Source organism: Zootoca vivipara, chromosome 1 (assembly GCF_963506605.1).
Source record: "Zootoca vivipara chromosome 1, rZooViv1.1, whole genome shotgun sequence".
Lineage (NCBI taxonomy): Eukaryota > Metazoa > Chordata > Lepidosauria > Squamata > Lacertidae > Zootoca > Zootoca vivipara.
The window spans coordinates 129,986,917-130,005,722 of NC_083276.1; the positions used below are offsets into that span (position 1 = coordinate 129,986,917).

Below are 18,806 nucleotides of genomic sequence, written 5' to 3' on the forward strand. Positions count from 1 at the left end.
TCTCAAGAAGAAAGAAAGCCTCCAGATATCAAGTGAGCGAGGAGAACCTGTTCCCTGGAAAAATGGTTGCATGAAGAAAAAGAGCAACAAGCTCCTAAAGCTGGATCGGACAAGCTACAAAAAACACCACCAGTCTTTTATGGATATTTTCCACCAGTTTCTTCTGAAATTATGTATTTACTGCCATATCCAAGACCAGGGGTTGCCCAGTTTTGGGGGGCTAGTCGCCACGCTGTGGGTTTTGAGAGTGATGTGGGTGCCAGTCACGAAATGGCAGCCATGGAAGCATGGCATAAGGCAACATAGCTGCCATGTTGGGGCATGGCACAGCACGAAATTAGATTGAATACACTCATGAGGAAGCTTTCCCCATAATTGCGTTTCCATACTAGAAAAAGATCAAGCTGTTGAATTTCTTTCTGACATATAACTGTTAAAGGCATGAGAACCCTGCTTTCTCCCAATGCTAAGAAAAGCTCAAGCTGTGACCCTGTGCACATTTACCTAGGAGTAAGCCCCATTAAACACAAAGAGACTAACTTCTGAAGTATACATGTATACCATTGTACTGTGAGTTAACTATACAGTGATTTTTTGATGCGTGTGTGGACAGAAGTTTCTGAACAGCAAGAGACACGTCTAAGGTGCCCTTATGAAGTTTTCACATTTTTTTTTAAATTGCTGGACCTACTACCACTTGCTTTCATTTATCTGCCCCCACCATGGTGCCAACTGAATGGCACCATCTCGCCATAGCTGCCAAGTCTCCCGTATTCCCCGGGAAACCCCGTTTTTCCGGCTGTTCCCAGCCGAAAAAATGGATTTTTTTTGTTTCCCCCAGGTTTATTCTGGTGCGGCGGCCATTTTGGAACTGGGCGGAGCATGCTCAGAAGCGACTTTTGATGCTGCTTTGCCCAGTTCCAAAATGGCTGCAGCGTGACTTCTGGTGCAGCGACCATTTTGGAACAGGGCAGAGCAGCATCAAAAGTAGCTTCTGAGCATGCTCCGTCCAGTTCCAAAATGGCGACAGCGCTACTTCCGGTCTGCTACTTCCAGTCCAGTCCCTTATTTCTCAGGCCGGAACTTGGCAGCTATGCATCTCACATGGAAGGGATGGCCTTCCTAAGCATATTTCAGTGTTACTCCAAAGTCCTGAAGGGATAGATAGAATTGCAGTGACAGACTGATAAGGCAGAGCAATAGAGTTTAGCCATGCTAACTATGAAACATACTGTCTTGGGACTTGCTTGTTTGCAAATGCTTGCGTGCAAGGAGAGAAGAGCTTGTTTACTGAAGATGCAAGGAATAGGTTATCTGAAATACCCCAAAGCTTTAGTACAATTGCACAGTTTTTCAGAAAGTGAAGTAGAAAACACCTGCCAGTTTGTATTATTACTGGTGCAATCTTCCTTTTGCAGGCCTTTGTCAGTCAGACTAAGCAGAGAATGAACCCAGGCTTAAGCGGAATGTGCTGATTAACAGGAAGCCAGAATCAAGAGCATGTGACTGATAATATTATAGCCACCCCTCTGAAGCGATATAACATAGTTTTAATCCTTCAAAGACAACATGCCTAACATAATTAGACATGAAGGGATGGTGTGCCTTGTTCTTGTAATGGAAAGGAAGGTGTTTATTCAAACTAATCCCTCTGCCTCCAAAATCCTATATACTGCATTGCAACCATGTGAAACTTTTAACGGCTCCCTTCCTCCCAGTTATTTCACACTCACGAGATCACATGAGGAAAATGAGATACCCTCAGGCTGTGTGCTTCTTGGTAATGGATCAAACAATGTAGAGGACTTGTGCAAACACTGGTAAACAAAGCTAACTAACAAACAGTTGGAACATAAACTAATGAATGTTTTGTGTCTCTGCTAGGGACTCATATGGCCACACCTTACAAGTCATGCCTTCAGAGAGAAGCAGCCCTTGGGAACACTATCAAAGAACAAAAAGTGAGGACATCAGCCATTTTGAGATTTGGGATTTGATGCAGATAGAACTGGACACAGCTCAATTTTCCGTGGCACCACTTTACAGAGTTTGCAGCAGCAAATATACACAGCCGACGGAAGCAAACTGCAGGGCCACCGTGGGTGATACCCTGAGAGTAATGTTTACTGCCTTTTCCAGAGACATTTCACTCATCTTAAACTGTATTTTTCAAACACCGAAAGTATAAGAACCTGTCATGGAAATGTATCTGCATCATCAGAGGGAACAGAAAGGAGCATTTGAGACATGAACATTTCTGTGTAGAAATGAATGTGTGGAGAAGCAGCAAGTTTGCGCCCATTTGTGCTGCTTGCACTCAGCCACCATGGGTGCAACGACCCAGTTTCCCAGGAACCTACATGTTTTTTTGGGGGGGAGAGAGGAATTATGAGCAGGAACCTGTGCAAATAGTACATGCCATTCATGCATCCACACTAAAGTTAAGGACTGAACAAGACTGATGTCAATTTCTCTCTCTCTCTCTCTCTCAAACACACACCCCTACTAGAAATGCATTTCCCAATACATTCTGTACTGCAGAAACTAGATGTGTATAAAACAAGACTTAGAATAGGTAGAGCTCAGATGCAAGATAGACTTTAAAGCCAGTGAAATCCTCAAAACATGTACAGCAATAACTGAGTTTACAACTGAGTTTATTTTTGGTTAAAAGCTGCCAAAACATTTAGCTCCAATAGAAGACCAATGCAAGCCAAAAATAAAATGCAGCCCTTCAAAAATGGAAGAATAGTAGAAAGATTTGTATGTGCATTTAAATGCTGAGAATCTGCATTTCATTTGACCTAATCTCTCTCTCTCTCTCTCTCTCTCTCTCTCTCTCTCTCTCTCTCTCTCTCTCTCTCTCTCTCTCTCATTTCTGCCTATCAGAAGATTTCCATGTGTGTTGTCAAATATTGTTGCTGCTTAGATGAAAAGTATGTTTTGGGCGAATATAAAAATAATTCCCAGAGCTGCTTCATTTTTATACAGGGACATGTTTTGTTACGCATGCATGCTGCTGGCCAAGGTGGAAACAGGGGCTGGCTTTGATCTTTCACAGCACAAATGAAAGCAGGGATGAGGAGGGCAAAGAAATCCAAGCAAACTCAGGTATGTGAAGTTATATAAAGTTTCTTACTAACAACCAGCCAAACTGGAAACAGTTCAAGGAAAGGAGGAGGAGGCAAATGGATCTGGTCTCTTAGTAAAGTTGATTTGCTGAGTGGGAAATTTACTGAATTAATAGGGTTTCCTAAATATATAAACTGTGTGAATTGAAAATATAAATAATCAAAGTATGTATTCTTGGATTTGCTTGGAATGTGGTTAAAGATTCCTTAAAACATGGACATCAAAGAGAAGCAATCTCATTAGCGGCTGGAAACTTGTCAAGAAACTTCTAAATTAATGACGCAGTTGTAATTCCGATTCCGCCATATTTGAGATAATGCCAGCTACGATATTAGTCAAAGGGGGAGAGAGCCATAAATAAGACATTAAATGTGTGTTTATAGCAGTGTTTCTCAACCAGTGTGCCTCCAGATGTTTTGGGGCTACAACTCCCCTGAAAAGGCTATATTGAGTAGCGATCTGGAGAAACCGTCACAGAGGCTTAAAGATTTGATTTATGGGGACTGCTCGAAGATGGCAGCTGCTGGCTGTGAGAAGGATCTTTGGATTTCTGGGCGGACTTGGCAAGAGACAGTGCTAATTTACAGAGGAAAAATAGGCATAAATTCACACAGAAACATATATGGTTTGGTCAAACTTGCTTGTTCGAATAACTCGGGGACTTGAAAGAAGATAGAAGGATTTTAATAAATTATTGGATAAGATATGGATTATATTAATTAGAAATGCAGTGACCATAGGAGGACTAGGCTTTCTGAGTCTGAAGCATGGGAAGTCAAATTTAAATTTGTATACTTTGGCATAAGATTTGGATTAATTGTTTAATTGATATTTGTATAATTTGAAAATGGATTAGATATTTAAATTGGAAAATCTAATAAAAATGTTCATAAAAAAGAAAGTAAAGTTGATTTGCTGGCCCATCTCTCCTGTCCCCGCCTGGGTAAATGGCTACTGCCAAGTGACAGCTGAAGGAGTGAATATCAGGGATTGGCTTGCACATTTGAAGTGCAAAGCAGTTCCCTGCCCATTAAATCTATTGGCCAAATAATATTGCCTTGGACCTGATCACTATAGAAACCTTTCTGGGGCCACCCGGTAGAAAATACCGGAAGATGCAGAAAGAAAACCATGCTCTAAATTATAATGGGTCTTGAGTTGTGGCTGTGTCACTACCCCAGACCATCGTATCATAGTGACCTGAGCAAGATGTCACAATAGAAAATTAGTCTCTCCTCAGGCTGAAATACACCAAGCACCATATGCAATTAATTTTAATGGAACCTGCCTTGGAAGAGGGCACAGGAATGACACAATGGAGAAGTAACACACAAACCTTTTGGACCACACACAAGCAATTAGGCATAGAACGGTACGAGGATAAAAGGAACCGTTGCCCTCCTCACTGAGCACTAGGGAATAATCAGTGTCTGAGAAATAAATATACCCATATTCAGACTCTATACTAATTAAATCAGTATACAACCCATCACAGCGCAGTTCACAACACAAAACACATGTATGTGTGCACAATTTTGCTCCCATGGGAAGCAGCGGTGGGACTTTGAGAGATGACTCAGGCTGCTTTGCCCGCCAATGTTGCTGTGAAAAGATCGTGGAGCATCTCTAGGAGGAAAAACAGGGCTACCCAGTTGATCTACTTGGGGCAGTGATGTGCCCCCCCCCCAATGCTCCTGGAAGGGTGTCCTTCCACAGAAACATTGTGGAGTGAAAAGACGATGGACATCACTAGGAGCACGGCAAATTCTTTCTGTGACAGCAAAAAAAAAGGGGGGGGAGCCTCTTCTGCATGCTACAAATCAAGTCCCCTAGTCCTGAAATTTGTGAGAATTTTGCCAGTTCACCCCTGAAAAGTGGGGAAAGTGCCCCCTACCTTCACAGTGAGAAAATGGAGCTTCCAGGGTGAAAAGGCACCAGCAGAACAACACTAGTTTTAAAACAGGCAATTCCTTGCTATATTATGGGATGCTACCGAAACATACAGAAACGCGTTGCATCCCAAAGCCAACAAGTTTAAAATAAAAATAAAAATAAATAACCAAACAGCATTACTTATTTCCACATACATAATTTACAAGCACCGATCTCCACTCGCTTGAAAATGTGGGACACTTCCTAAGTGAATATGGCATTACTGAGTTATGTACATTCCTGTTTTTCCTCACCTTTGAACACCACAATGGAGATTTGCCATCAGGCGCTATCCAAATGCGCTTTAGTTCACACAAGCCTGCAGGCGCACCAACTCTATGGGGCCAACGTGTCTCTGGCCCCCAAGAAGAGCTTTGTCCGCTTTTATAACTGTACCAGACATCTCACTCTCCGATTCCACCCCCCCCCAAGCCATTAGATGTCATTTCCATGGTCTTCAGTGGAATTTACTGCCAAGGGAGTCAAAATGTCATCAGTGTGTTTGCCTCTCTGGGCTTCTTTGGGAGGAAGAGGACAATATAAAATAATTAAATTAACAAACTTTAACAAAATGTCCCCTAACCAGGGCTTTTTTCCAGCCAGAACTCAGGTAGGCGCCATTGCCATTATAAGAGAACAAGGGAGGCATTCCTGGTGAGTTCTGGCATATCTTTTTCTAGAAAAATAGCACTGCCTCTAACTCCCCAAATTGCAACCCTCCAGATGTTTTGGCCTACAACTCCCATGATCCCTAGCTAACAGGACCAGTGGTCAGGGGAGATGGGAATTGTAGTCCAAAACATCTGGAGGGCCGAAGTTTGGGGATGCCTGCTCTAACTCATGATGAGGGGTGGGGGATAAATTCAATTCACTTTGCATTTAAAGGTGAACCTATCTAATTTGCACTTTCTGAAGCAATACTGAAACACAGCTGTCACGGCCGATTGGGCTTCCTGGTGTTTTTGTGGCTCTTTATTTACAAGCAGTCGTTAGTCAGTCCTGATCATTCATCTGAGTCGCTCAGCTAAGATCTCTGCTGATGCCTGACACGCCCTGGCCAGCACGCTAGAAAATGCCGGACTCTTGAGCTCCGTCTTTCGCCACGCCTTTTTCGAGGCGTCTCCCGAGAGCCGGCTTGTACGCCCCTCCTGATTCTGACCTGGAACTTAACCCTTGCCTCTCCTGTGAACCTCCTGGTTCTACATCACTTCTTGCCTCTTCCTCAGGCGCAATCTCCACATCTCTCTCCTCCCCTTCCCTTTCAGGCTCACCTCCTGGTCCTTCCACCCCAATGTCTCCCCCTTCCTCTGGGAAACCTAATACCTCCAACTCATCCCTGACAACAGCCATCCTTCAAAATTTGCAGTTCTCTAAATATTGCAATATTCAGCTGAGTAATATGTTCTCTCTCTCTCTCTCTCTCTCTCTCTCTCTCCATACAACCATACATATACTGCACGTGTGCACACACCTGGGTAAAATGTTCATAATGGTAAAGGGACCCCTGACCAGTTGTGACCAACTCTGGGGTTGAGGCACTCATCTCACTTTACTGGCTGAGGGAGCCGGCATACAGCTTCCAGGTCATGTGGCCAGCATGACTAAGCCGCTTCTGGCAAAACCAGAATGGCTGGAAACACCGTTTACCTTCCCGCCAGAGCGGTGCCTATTTATCTACTTGCACTTTGCCATGCTTTCGAACTGCTAGGTGGGCAGGAGCAGGGACCAAGCAACGGGAGCTCACCCCGTCGCAGGGATTCGAACCACCGACCTTGTGATTGGCAAGCCCTAGGCTCTGTGTTTTAACCCACAGCACCAACCACATCCCTTAAAATGTTCATACAGATACATAAATTACAAAAAAATAACATACAAAATGTATATTGGGGAAACTGCTTTGCAAAAATGTGTATATTAGGAAAAAATTGCATACAAAACTTCATTTTTAGGAATTATCACTAAATTGCTGGTGATTATCATGTAAACTGAACATGAGAAACTGAGGAAAACCAAAGAGAAATTGCAAGACATAAAACTTTCCCCATTACTGCACTGCCATTCTAGGGAAATCTTCACCTACCAAATTTCTGCCTGTCATTGAAGGAGCAGGCACCCTGGGAGAAAAAGATAACAACTCTGTATTTGTCGTAGACTGAAGTATCAAGATGCTTCTGTGTACATTTTCTTGTACACAGAAAGACCAGTAAGCTCACCTGCCAGTGGAATCAAACAGCTCTATTAAAAGGTCTTTCCCTTACCAGTCAAGTTCTTCAGTCCAAGTCGCCTGAGTCCAAAGCTACCATCCTTTTTGTAGTTAAGGAAGATGGCCAATGCAGAACGATCATAGAGTTTAGTTCCACGGATGATGCGCAGATTCTCCAAGGGAAGATATTCAAATTGATTCAAAGCTACCAAAACATAGCCAGTGACTTCTCGGATAGACTGCAAGAAACAAAAACAAAATTTATTTGCTATTTAACATATTTCTAGACAGCTTTTTTAAAAAAAGAATTTAAATTCTCCAAGGGGGCTTACAAAGCACGCTAAAAACAACACAGAATTAGCATATCATTAGAAAACAGGCTGAATTAATATAATTCCAGTCAATGGCAATCTATCCATAAAAACCTGTCGAAGCATTCCAACAGCCCCCTGTGTGAGGATTCTTATGATGTAGCCCCTAAACGAGAAATAATTAAATTGCCCCCATGAAATCATTCAATGACTTTGGTACCATCACAAAGCAGAGAAGGGTCAAAGTCATTTGCACACAAAAGGTCCCAGGTCCAGTTCCTGGCATCTCCAGGCATGGCTGAAACTCTGAAGAGACTACCAGTCAGTGGACCTACATTACTGAGTAAGATGGACTGTTGATCTGACTCAGCCGGCAGCAGCCTGTTGTGCCCGCCCCCTGCCAAGCTCAACACTTAGGAATAAGAGAATAGTTCATTTATGCAAACGCCCAAACCATTGATTCAGATATCTGAACACACCACCAATTAGTATATACGGACGGCCAAAGTTTGCTCACTTCCTTATTTGGGACTCAGCCATACAGCAGCAAATAAAACGCTTTAAGTGTGTTTTAAGCGCAATATACAATGTGACACAAGATGGCGATGGTGAGCCTTATGTAAAATTCAATGTACAGCAGAGAACCAGCACAAGTGATGCTGACAAAAAAACCCATACATTAAGTAAAATAGAAACATTGTCACCCGACCTCACCCCACCCATCTTTCCCCCATCTACCTCTTTTCCCCTTTTCTTCCCAATGTCTCAACAAATGAAACTGATTTGTAAAAATGTTACGAGAGACATTGCACATATTTTTGTAAATCAAGAAAATCTTTAATTAAAAAAATGCTTTAAAAAAGCATTTTCAGAACTTTTTTTTACATGTGTGTAGATTCCACCTTGGTTGTGCTTTGCTGGTCTGCGGCAGCCATTTTGGAGGCAGAAACCATGTGGGAAGCAAGAGAGAGAAAGAGAGGACAAATCATAGAGCAGGAGAGATTGGATAGATTAGTTTTTCCTTTGTCTCTCTTTTGCTGGTTGACTGCAGGCATTGCAGGAAGAAACCATGGAAGCTGGGTTGGGGAGTTCAGACAAACCCTAGATAAGAAATGTTCCCATGGGAACAAACAGAAATTGTGGCCTCATTATGCAAACATTCACCTAATGAACCATTTCCAGGAAACACAAAAACTAAGTTTCAGCTCCTAAAATAGCAGGCCCTGCTCATTCCACCCTCAGCCAATCAGCACATCCCATCCATCTGTGCCGTACATTTTGTCCCTATATCATTCTATGACAAAAGGCTAAAATTCACTACAATAAGACAAGAAAACAGAGAGGAGATCATCATAAACAAGAGGCAACATCTAACACTCAGCAACCTACAGTTTAAAATCATTGTGAGAAACAAATCATTTTTGTAGCCCTCCTGGAAAGCTTGCAGTTGCTAATGCCAGTAACCAATACAAGATTGGCATTTTACTTACTGTTGCTTTTTATATGTTGGTGCCTGCCCCCAGTTGGCCACCTTTACAGCTACCCACTGCCGAGTTGTCAGTTCAGACATCTCTGTTGCTGATGGCTCTTTGTATGCCCAGTGTTCTTGCATCTTCAACATCAAAGCCTTGCCTGTCCCTCCAGCGTTTCCAGAATTTCTCTTACTTTTCTTTCAGACTTTTAAACTTAGCCCACCTTTTCAACTTACTCTACCTTATAAACTCCCAACATAGCAGCAAATGCACAGAGTCTGGCACACACCTGCCTCTATGCCACCTGAAACAGCATGCATGAGAATCTGTGGGTTCGGATGCTGAATCCAATTGAAAGGGTTCTAGAACAAGGCACCTGTAACTCTCTCTTAATAAAATAATAATAGTAATAATAATAGTAATAATAATAATAGTAATAATAATAATAATTTATTTGTACCCCACCCACCTGACTGGGTTGCCCCACTCTGGGAGGCTTCCAGCATATATAAAAAAATTGTTGTTGTTGTTTAGACGTTTAGTCGTGTCCAACCCTTCGTGACCCCATGTACCAGAGCACGCCAGGCACTCCTGTCCTGTCTTCTACTGCCTCCCGCAGTTTGGTCATGTTGGTAGCTTTGACATAGTAAAACATTAAACCTTAAAAACTTCCCTATCTTAAAATGTGATATTCCAGGAAGGAGGCAAGAGTGGGGGGAGTTGATGCGGCCAGAAGTCCCTGCATGTTCCTTGCCTGCTTGCAGCCTCCATGGTCATCCTAAAATAAGGGTAGCCAATGCAATGTGCTCCAGCTACTGTGAATTATGACTTCCATCTACCCCAGCTAGCATGCACAATGGCCAGGTGGTATTACAGGAGCCCACGGCATCAGGAGAGTATCACCCCTGGCCTCTCTGATCAATTCATCAGCTACAACTTAGCCTCCAGATCCTAAATTGGATACATTATCATTCATTATTTGGCACAGAACTGAATCCCCAAATCTTCTGACCCTTTGCCGTAACCCAAACCTAATGGTCATGATCATGCAAATATCACTCACACCACAGTATTACAGAGCATATAATGCAACTCAGCAGCTTAGAGATCTTTTCTTCTAATTTGCCTGGGGAAGAGCAACATTGTATTCATTTTTTGGTATGGTCTTCCCCACCCCACCCCTCTGCTGTCTGAAAGCATCTTATACCCAAAGTATCCAGGGTTCACTAAGGTCAAAGATTCAAAGATTTAAAGCAAATTTGCCCTATGCGGTTTTCTGACTGCTCATCCATGTGAATGTTAGACGAATCCCACGTCCCTAGCTCCCACCACAAACATCTCACCTCCTGCTTGGAGAAGATCTCCATGGGAGCAGTATGTCCAGTTAGTGAGGAGCAAAGAGAGGGAGCGGTTGCCTTCATACCACACTTGGACCTCCTGGAAGCATTTGGCTGGACCCCTTGAGAAACAGGATGCTGAACCAGATGGACCCTGAATCTCATCCAGAAGTACTCTCTAATGTTCCTGTGTCTTCAGGGTTGGCCCAATATATTTTGTGGCGGGCAGTGAAGGGCAAGATGATGCCTCGCCCCTATTCTGCTTTCAGAAGCTGATCAGACTGTTTGTTGAATTCTGGCAACAGCACATCACCTGGAGGGCAGCAAGGTAGCTTGTGGGATATAGAGTTGGCCACCTGGCATACTGTCCTCCAGCACCTTACTGCTGCAACTCACTGTTTGGTGACTCAGAGTTATCAGTAGTGGAGGGGGAAGGGTGTTCATTGCTCTCCTAGCTTACCAATCTTGTGCAGGGCTATCTTAAGCGCCCCTGGCATCATGGTGCACCGGATCCCTCCAGCGCCCCCCCCGCCCCGTTTCCCAGCACGGTGGGTGGGTGGACGCAGCGCGCAGCGCGGCTGTCACAGGCGCTGCTGCGCGGCGGGCAGGCAGGCACAGCACGGCAGGCGGGCAGGCAGGCACAGCACGGTTGCTGTGGGCGCAGCTGTGCAGCGGACCGGCCGCCCAGCGGGCAGGCACAGCTCACGGCGCCCTCCTGGCGGGCCGGCGCCATGGTGCCCTGCACCACCCAGCCTGCCCATAGGGCCGGCCCTGCTCTTGTGGGTCACTGCTGCTTTCCAGGAGGGCGAGGAGCTCAGTACAGGGATCTCAGCCTGTGGTGACAGAGCCAATCCAATTCTACCTTCCACTGAGCTCCCCACATCTTGTCTCTTCCTCTCCCAGTAAGCAGCAGTGTTGGAAAGCCAGAAGAGCCACAGAGTGCCAGCTGTGCCACTCCACCAGCTGCTACTGACTGCAAGATGCAGCAGCAGTGCCACCATGCATCACATGAGCAGTGACACAGGTGTGGCATCTGCCAGGATGTGTGGCCCGGTAGCCTCTCTCCTTGCTTGCCTGGGCAGGGGGCTTTCTCAACCATACTATGAGATGGGTTGGGAGAAGAGACTCAATTGAGACAGACGGATTGCCCAAATCAGCAACAAGCAAACATAGCTGCTTGGCCAAAGAGGACGAGAACAACTGGAAGAACTCGTCATTGCTGCCCTCCTGAATCTGCTGCCTGAGGTGGCTATTTCACTCTGCCTAATGGTAGGGCTGGCACTGCTTGGCTTCATCCAGACCAGAAAACCAACAAAGCATATGACTCCATCAGAACATTTACAATCTGCATTGCAACCGACCTCGTTTGTAAATGCAGACAGGAAAATTAAAGCTTTTTTGCCACATCAATGCCTCGGTTGTCTTTTGAGCCCGTGTTTTCGTCTGGAAAAGGCTGAGGGGAAAGGCAGGGATTTTCGTCTTCCAGCATTACTACCCACAGAAGCAAAAGTCAAGTTGCAGTTATTCCACACCCTGAAAAGGATGAGCTGACATCTGAACTCTGAGCTTGTGAAGTGCAATCCTTCCCAGTTCCAAAAGACTTAATTCAAACAAAAGGTTGGTGACTGATAACTTCTGCTCTTTAAGATAAAACTCCATCCATTTACACTTCAGGGGAAAATGCGCCACAAGCAGGATGCTCTGAATCTTTTGAGCTGCTGAAGCTGTTGGAAGCAACTCCTGCCCCTCCTGTCAGAGCGAGCTTTGGCGTGTACTTGAATGAGGCAACAAAGGGAGACGCTGAACCATCTGCTATCTCAGTGGCTTCCAATGTTTCTCTCCTCGCCAAAGAGCCTCTATCTAGATCAGGCCGAGGAAGTGAGGAGAGAGGCAAAGAGGGAAGGGGGTGGCGGGTTCTGAATGGACACACCCTCACATTGGACAACCCTGGCTTGGCTTCTTTTTAAGAGCAGCTGTGTTTGCATCGACAAGAATAATAAAAACTGACCGTTCCACCGGTGGCGGATGCAATTCAGTGATGCTTTTGAGAGGGGAGGGGAGGGGAGATGACTGCACTTCACTTTGAAGTCAGCCATCAAATCGAGCAGAAGGTTTGCCAGTTCTTCAAAAAGCAATTCATGTAAACCAAAGGCAGTGGGGGTGTGGGGACACTCATACAGCATATTTGGAACCCAGATGGCAGGCAGTTTCATATAAGAAATTGTTACCATTAATAATTCCACAGAACCTAGTAGCCCAAATCTGTACCCAACATCAAATGACTAAAAGTCTTCATGGTCTAAAAAATAAATAAATCTCTTGCAAGGCTCCTGCTCCAGAGGGTGGATCAGCCTTTTCCATTTCATGTCATGAGTTCAGGCATAAGTCTTTTCCAGTCCGCTTTCTGCAGATTTCTTTTTTAAAAAAAAAACTGCTCAGAAAGATTCTGCACCTTTTGTGTGTCCTTTTCCTAAAATGGTCACTTTTAAAATGTATTTCCTGCCCAAAAACACTATTGGGGTAAGCTTTTCTATGTAATTTGCCTTCAGATCAGAAGCTTTCAAACAATGCTTTACAGATCAAACAACGCTTTCAGATCCTGGTTTGCAGGCCCAAACAATGCATGGTTAGTAAGCTTGGTCAGGTTTGGATGAACAGGCAGCCAGAACTTAGCTGAACTAACCATGGTTTAGTGCAGGGGTAGCCAAAATTGTGCCCTCCACTTGTTGCTGGACTACACATCCTGTTACCACTGACCCTTGGCTGTGTTGGCTGGGGCTGGCAAGACAGAGGCCAACAACACCTGGAGGTTAAGTGCCCTATCCAAACTGGGGCATTATCTTGTAGTCCCCACAACAATCCTATAAGGGAAGGAGGCTTTGCCCTTGTTGTTGTTGTTGTTGTTGTTGTTAATAATAATAATAATAATAATAATAATAATAATAATTTATTATTTATACCCCACCCATCTGGCTGGGTTTCCCCAGCCACTCTGGGCGGCTTCCAACCAAATATTAAAAACAGTGCAGCATCAAACATTAAAAACTTCCCTAAACAGGGCCGCCTTCAGTTGTCTTCTAAATGTAAAATAGTTGTTTATTGCCTTGACATCTGCTGGGAGGGCATTCCACAGGGCGGGTGCCACTACCGAGAAGGCCCTAGTCATTTAGTCGTGTCCGACTCTTTGTGATCCCATGGACCAGAGCATGCCAGGCACTCCTGTCTTCCACTGCCTCCCGAAGTCAGACTCATGTTGGTAGCTTCGAGAACACTGTCCTACCATCTCGTCCTCTGTCGTCCCCTTCTCCTTGTGCCCTCAATTTTTCACAGCATCAGGGTCTTTTCCAGGGATTCTTCTCTTCTCATGATGTGGCCAATGTATTGGAGCCTCAGCTTCAGGATCTGTCCTTCCAGTGAGCACTCAGGGCTGATTTCCTTCAGAATGGAGGATCTTCTTGCAGTCCATGGGACTCTTAAGGGTCTCCTCCAGCAGCATAATTCAAGAGCATAAATTCTTCGGTGATCAGCCTTCTTGATGGTCCAGCTCTCACTTCCATACATCACTACTGGGAAAACCATAGCTTTAACTATACGGAATTCTTGGCAGAGCAGAGAATTTCATTCCTGAACTATAGGGTGTCTAAGGTGCTATATGATGGAAGTTTCCATAGTTGCTTGCCAAAGATAATTGGTGATGGACTATTTACAAGCCTGCAACTAATATGTGATTAAAATATAGAAAGGAAAAGCCAGGTTAATGAACAGTATATTGTTATCCCATGTCCTATTACAATGGATTAATATCAACACTCTTTTAAAAGTAGAAGGCATTGGGAGGCAGCTCTAACAAGCACTGCACACTATGCCTGTGACACAGCCAAATAACAAGGTTGTCCTTGACCCCAGGCAAAATGCAGCAAATTCCTAAGGCCATTGTTGAAGCTGGTGAGCATAAACATAATGTATATATAGATGCCCATGTAACAGCTCTCCAAATACATGAGAGAGAAAACAAGCATGAACATCAAAGTAAGTTAGCAGATCAAAGAGGAATTTGTTAACATGCACTGAATTAAGTTTAGCTCTAACAGAAATGCCAGATCTATAGCAAACTGCTCTTGACTCTGCAAACTGAAAACCATGAAACTCTGGGGCCTGGTTCTCCCTGAGGTAGCAAACCTGTGCCTAAGCTTTTCAGCCCAGCAGGTGGGGGAGCACATGATGGGATGCTCTTCTGCGCAAAGAGAGAGAAAAACCCTCACAACTAGCGTGTCAAGGAGAAGCCAAAGGCAGAGACCTCTCTCTGACATGCTAATTTTTAAAAGGCATACACACACCCTTCAGTGAGAACAAGGTTAGTTCTTAGCAGCAGCAGCAACAACAACTGCTAACTAAATCTGTAAACAGATATGTATTTTTTAAAAAAAAAAAAGAAAATCCAAAGCATATTGGAGTAGAATAGAATCTTGCCCAGAATATGTATATTAATCACACACACACACACACACTGAAAGCTTCCACTCAAGTATGGCAGAAACATTTCTTTTAGTGGTTGCTACAAACTTATATCCACTTAATTATACATTAAATTCCCACCCTCAATGTCTCTCATCAAACCATTCCATCATGTGGAAAGACGAGGACCAGATTTTCTGAACTCACAAGAACAAACTAGGCAAGGCTGATATACTTAGCAAATATACTACATTTGATATACCAAATGTGGGTGGCAATCCTACCCACATTTACCAATGAGTTAGCCCCATTGATCTCAATACAAAGCTTAATTCCTAGTAGACGTGCACTGGATTTGTAAGACTTCAATTGTAAGAACACTTATTTGTCTATTTGGAATAATTTGTAGTCTGCTTACCCCCACCCCCACCCCCCGCTAAGGAGATCAAAGTGGAATATACTGAAAGGCATTAAGGAGCAACAGCAAACAACAAAATTCAAAGCAGCCAAAAAAATCTAGCAGGACTCACAAACCTAATTAAAGAGAAAAGTTTTACCTTCCCTCCCAGTGAAGAAGCCATACTCAAGACCTTACTCAAGAGAAAACTCCACTGAATTTGATGGGAGCTGCAGTAAAAGTACAGGGCAGATCCAAAGGTGTTACCAGGGAGATCAGACTCACTGTACTGTTGAGTGTCTTCCTAAATGTCTTGAATCTACTTGTTTTCATTTTGCCTGGGGGAAAGTTGTCAGGGCAAGAAACTTCTCTCCTTTTTTTTTGCATTGCTGACCTTGCTCCCTAGCATTACTTTTTTTCAGAAGAGATACTTTTTCAAACAGAAACAGTCCACTTGTCAGCAGCTGGAAATGAGCTTTGGTTGCTTGTTGTGGCAAAAGGTTTGTTGCAGATATGAGTGGTTTGGTGGCAAGTTGGCCAAGGGGGAAGCTGACTTGCATGGCAGATAAGGCATTGGGCAGGCATCCCCAAACTGCGGCCCTCCAGATGTTTTGGCCTACAACTCCCATGATCCCTAGCTTACAGGACCAGTGGTCAGGGAAGAAGGGAATTGTAGTCCAAAACATCTGGAGGGCCGAAGTTTGGGGGTGCCTGGTATTGGGTTTGATCCTTTACTAAGTGGGCACTCCCCTAAAGGGGTTCAAGAAGAGATGTTTCTGTCTGGGAGCCCACATGGGGGCTGATGGGCCATAGCACCATTCCCAATGGCAGTCCTGGTAGGGTTGCCACAATTTGACCCATGTCATGGGGTGAACCTCAATCCAGGGTCACCTCATCCATCCAGTCAGGTGGGCTAGCTGATGCCATATTCACACCCAATGCCTTTACCAAGGCCTACTTACACCTGTAATCGATAAAAGTGGTGGCCTATTTCAACCCAAATACCAATGGCCTTGTGCCTTATTTCACCTCGTGTCCATCCTGGCTGGGCTGTGAACCTCCTAGTACTGGGTATGCAATTAGATCTGCTGGATCAACTCTCAGTCTGGAGACTTTGGAACTAAATCTGCTATTCTTCAGCTCTCCAAGTCTTGTGTATTTTGTGATGTGTAAGAAATGTCCTTGTCTGCCACAAGCCGAGCCATTCTCCTGTGAATTCCTTTGGTGCTTGTTGCATACATCGTTCAAAAGATGTGGAAACTATAGCAGACAGATTGAAAATAGCATGAGGTGTCCTTTGCCTCTCTTTGCTAGGACAATAGTTACAGGAGATACACAGTCATTACAGTGAACTAAGGCATGTCAACAATGTCTGACCATTTATGCTGCATACACATATTATGGACTGCTGATTATGAATAGCCAACAAAGTGAGGTTGCACCAAGGTGATTGTCATTAAATAGTATGGTGGGTAATAACAAACAAGTTGGTGCTGATAATGGTTTCCTGTGGAAGAAAGGGCAGAGCTAAATGTTTTGTACGTATGAATACATGCACGTGTGTGTTGGTATTCACAAAGTTTCTGATCCTCCAGTACCTAGGGAGGCCTATACATCAGCTCATGCCATACTTCACACTTTATGTGCAATAACCCACGATCAGCAACTAGTTTTTTATAGAGAATTGTATAGAGAAAAGAGTGTGGAATAACAGGGTTGGTGACAAACACGCCTAAGGGTCATGTATTGCCTTCGAAGGCTGAACACCACTGTCTCTTCTTATATTCTTATATTATTCCAAGCACATTTGAGGGGAACCTTGTGGGGAGGGGGATGAAGCGGTGTCACGCCTCAGTATGAGTCTCACCTGAAATTCCTTATTGCATGGCTTGGGGTTTGAAAGTCTTTCCTAAGATTTGGCTGCAATTACCACCTGCTTGATGGTGAAGCGAAGCAATTCAGAGCAGGCCACTTTTATACTGCTATCTTCTCATTTGCTTCCTTGTTAAAGTTGGCCTTGAAATCTTACTGGCAGTGCAAGCTATGCAGAGCCTTTCTGTTCTGCCGATGCACTGACACCAGACCTCTTCAAAGCTATATTTCTGCCTAACATCCACAGCTCTCTTTCATGATACCACTAGGTCAAAAATCAATAAGAAAATAAACTCTCTGTTCACCAATTCCCATAATAAGCATAGAATGGACAGGCTTTTTTCTTTTTCTTTTTAGAGCATTTGGAGTCTGAAACAAGCCCAATAACAAGTCAACGATTTAATGCATGTTTTTAAAGCATCCACATTTTTTTCTGGAAGTCAAATAGCAACGCAAGTAATTATTTTTTTTGAAAGGCTCGTCCTGTTTAACAGCCCTCATGTTTGGTGTTTCATGCAGCAGATTTTTTAAAAGAAGATACTGCCTTTGAAAACAAGTATGTTTTCTGGTTCTATGAACTGGCATCCAATTCATCTGGCATATATGTGCAGCAACCGTAAGAGGTAATTTTTACTGCCTTTCCTAGGTGCTTAACATAAATCATTCTGGAGAGATTGTTACTACTATCACCATCAGTATTAACCTCATTTGGGTGTTACAACAGGGCTATGTGCACTGGCCTTGAGCCCACCATTGAATCTCTTGTCATCCCCCTCACTCCCTCTCCCTCTCCCTCTCCCTCTCACACACACACATGCGCCCATGCAATGGTGGATTGTCATAAAGGGGAAGCTAGCTGAGCACACACAACTTATCCCTGGGATTTGAAACCCTGCACCATCATATCATTTAACTTTGTTGGAAAAAGTAACACTTCAACAGATCCAAAAATTCATCATGCACTAGCAGGACCAATCCAACAAGAACAGGCATCCCCAACCTTCGGCCCTCCAGATGTTTTGGACTACAATTCCCACCATCCCTGACCACTGGTCCTGTTAGCTAGGGATCATGGGAGATGTAGGCCAAAACATCTGGAGGGCCACAGGCTGGGGATGCCTGAACAAGAGCATCAATGCAATGCACAAGTGCACAATAGATGCAGTTTGCCTCCTAACAAAACTCAAGAACTATGCAGTGCTCAAGGGCTTCCAAGGGTGCAAGCTGTGTGTTTTGTGCCATGTAACAGAATAAACACAACCTTGATGGCAGAAAGTGAGGAGGAATTAAAGAACCTTTTAATGAGGGTGAAAGAGGAGAGCGCAAAATATGGTCTGAAGCTCAACATCAAAAAAACCAAGATCATGGCCACTGGTCCCATCACCTCCTGGCAAATAGAAGGGGAAGAAATGGAGGCAGTGAGAGATTTTACTTTCTTGGGCTCCTTGATCACTGCAGATGGTGACAGCAGTCACGAAATTAAAAGACGCCTGCTTCTTGGGAGAAAAGCAATGACAAACCTAGACAGCATCTTAAAAAGCAGAGACATCACCTTGCCGACAAAGGTCCGTATAGTTAAAGCTATGGTTTTCCCAGTAGTGATGTATGGAAGTGAGAGCTGGACCATAAAGAAGGCTGATCGCCGAAGAATTGATGCTTTTGAATTATGGTGCTGGAGGAGACTCTTGAGAGTCC

At 44.1% G+C, this 18,806-nt stretch overlaps 1 protein-coding gene across 5 annotated transcripts in view; it reads right to left on the reverse strand.

Annotated features, from left to right (window-relative positions):
- Positions 1-18,806, reverse strand: part of ERBB4 (erb-b2 receptor tyrosine kinase 4) — an 818,250-nt gene that overhangs the window by 355,409 nt on the left and 444,035 nt on the right. For all 5 annotated transcript variants that reach the window (XM_060282309.1, XM_060282298.1, XM_060282293.1 and 2 more), the window contains exon 3: positions 7,323-7,506. In XM_060282309.1, coding sequence (XP_060138292.1) covers positions 7,323-7,506 — 184 coding nt within the window. The remainder of the gene's footprint in view (positions 1-7,322; positions 7,507-18,806) is intronic.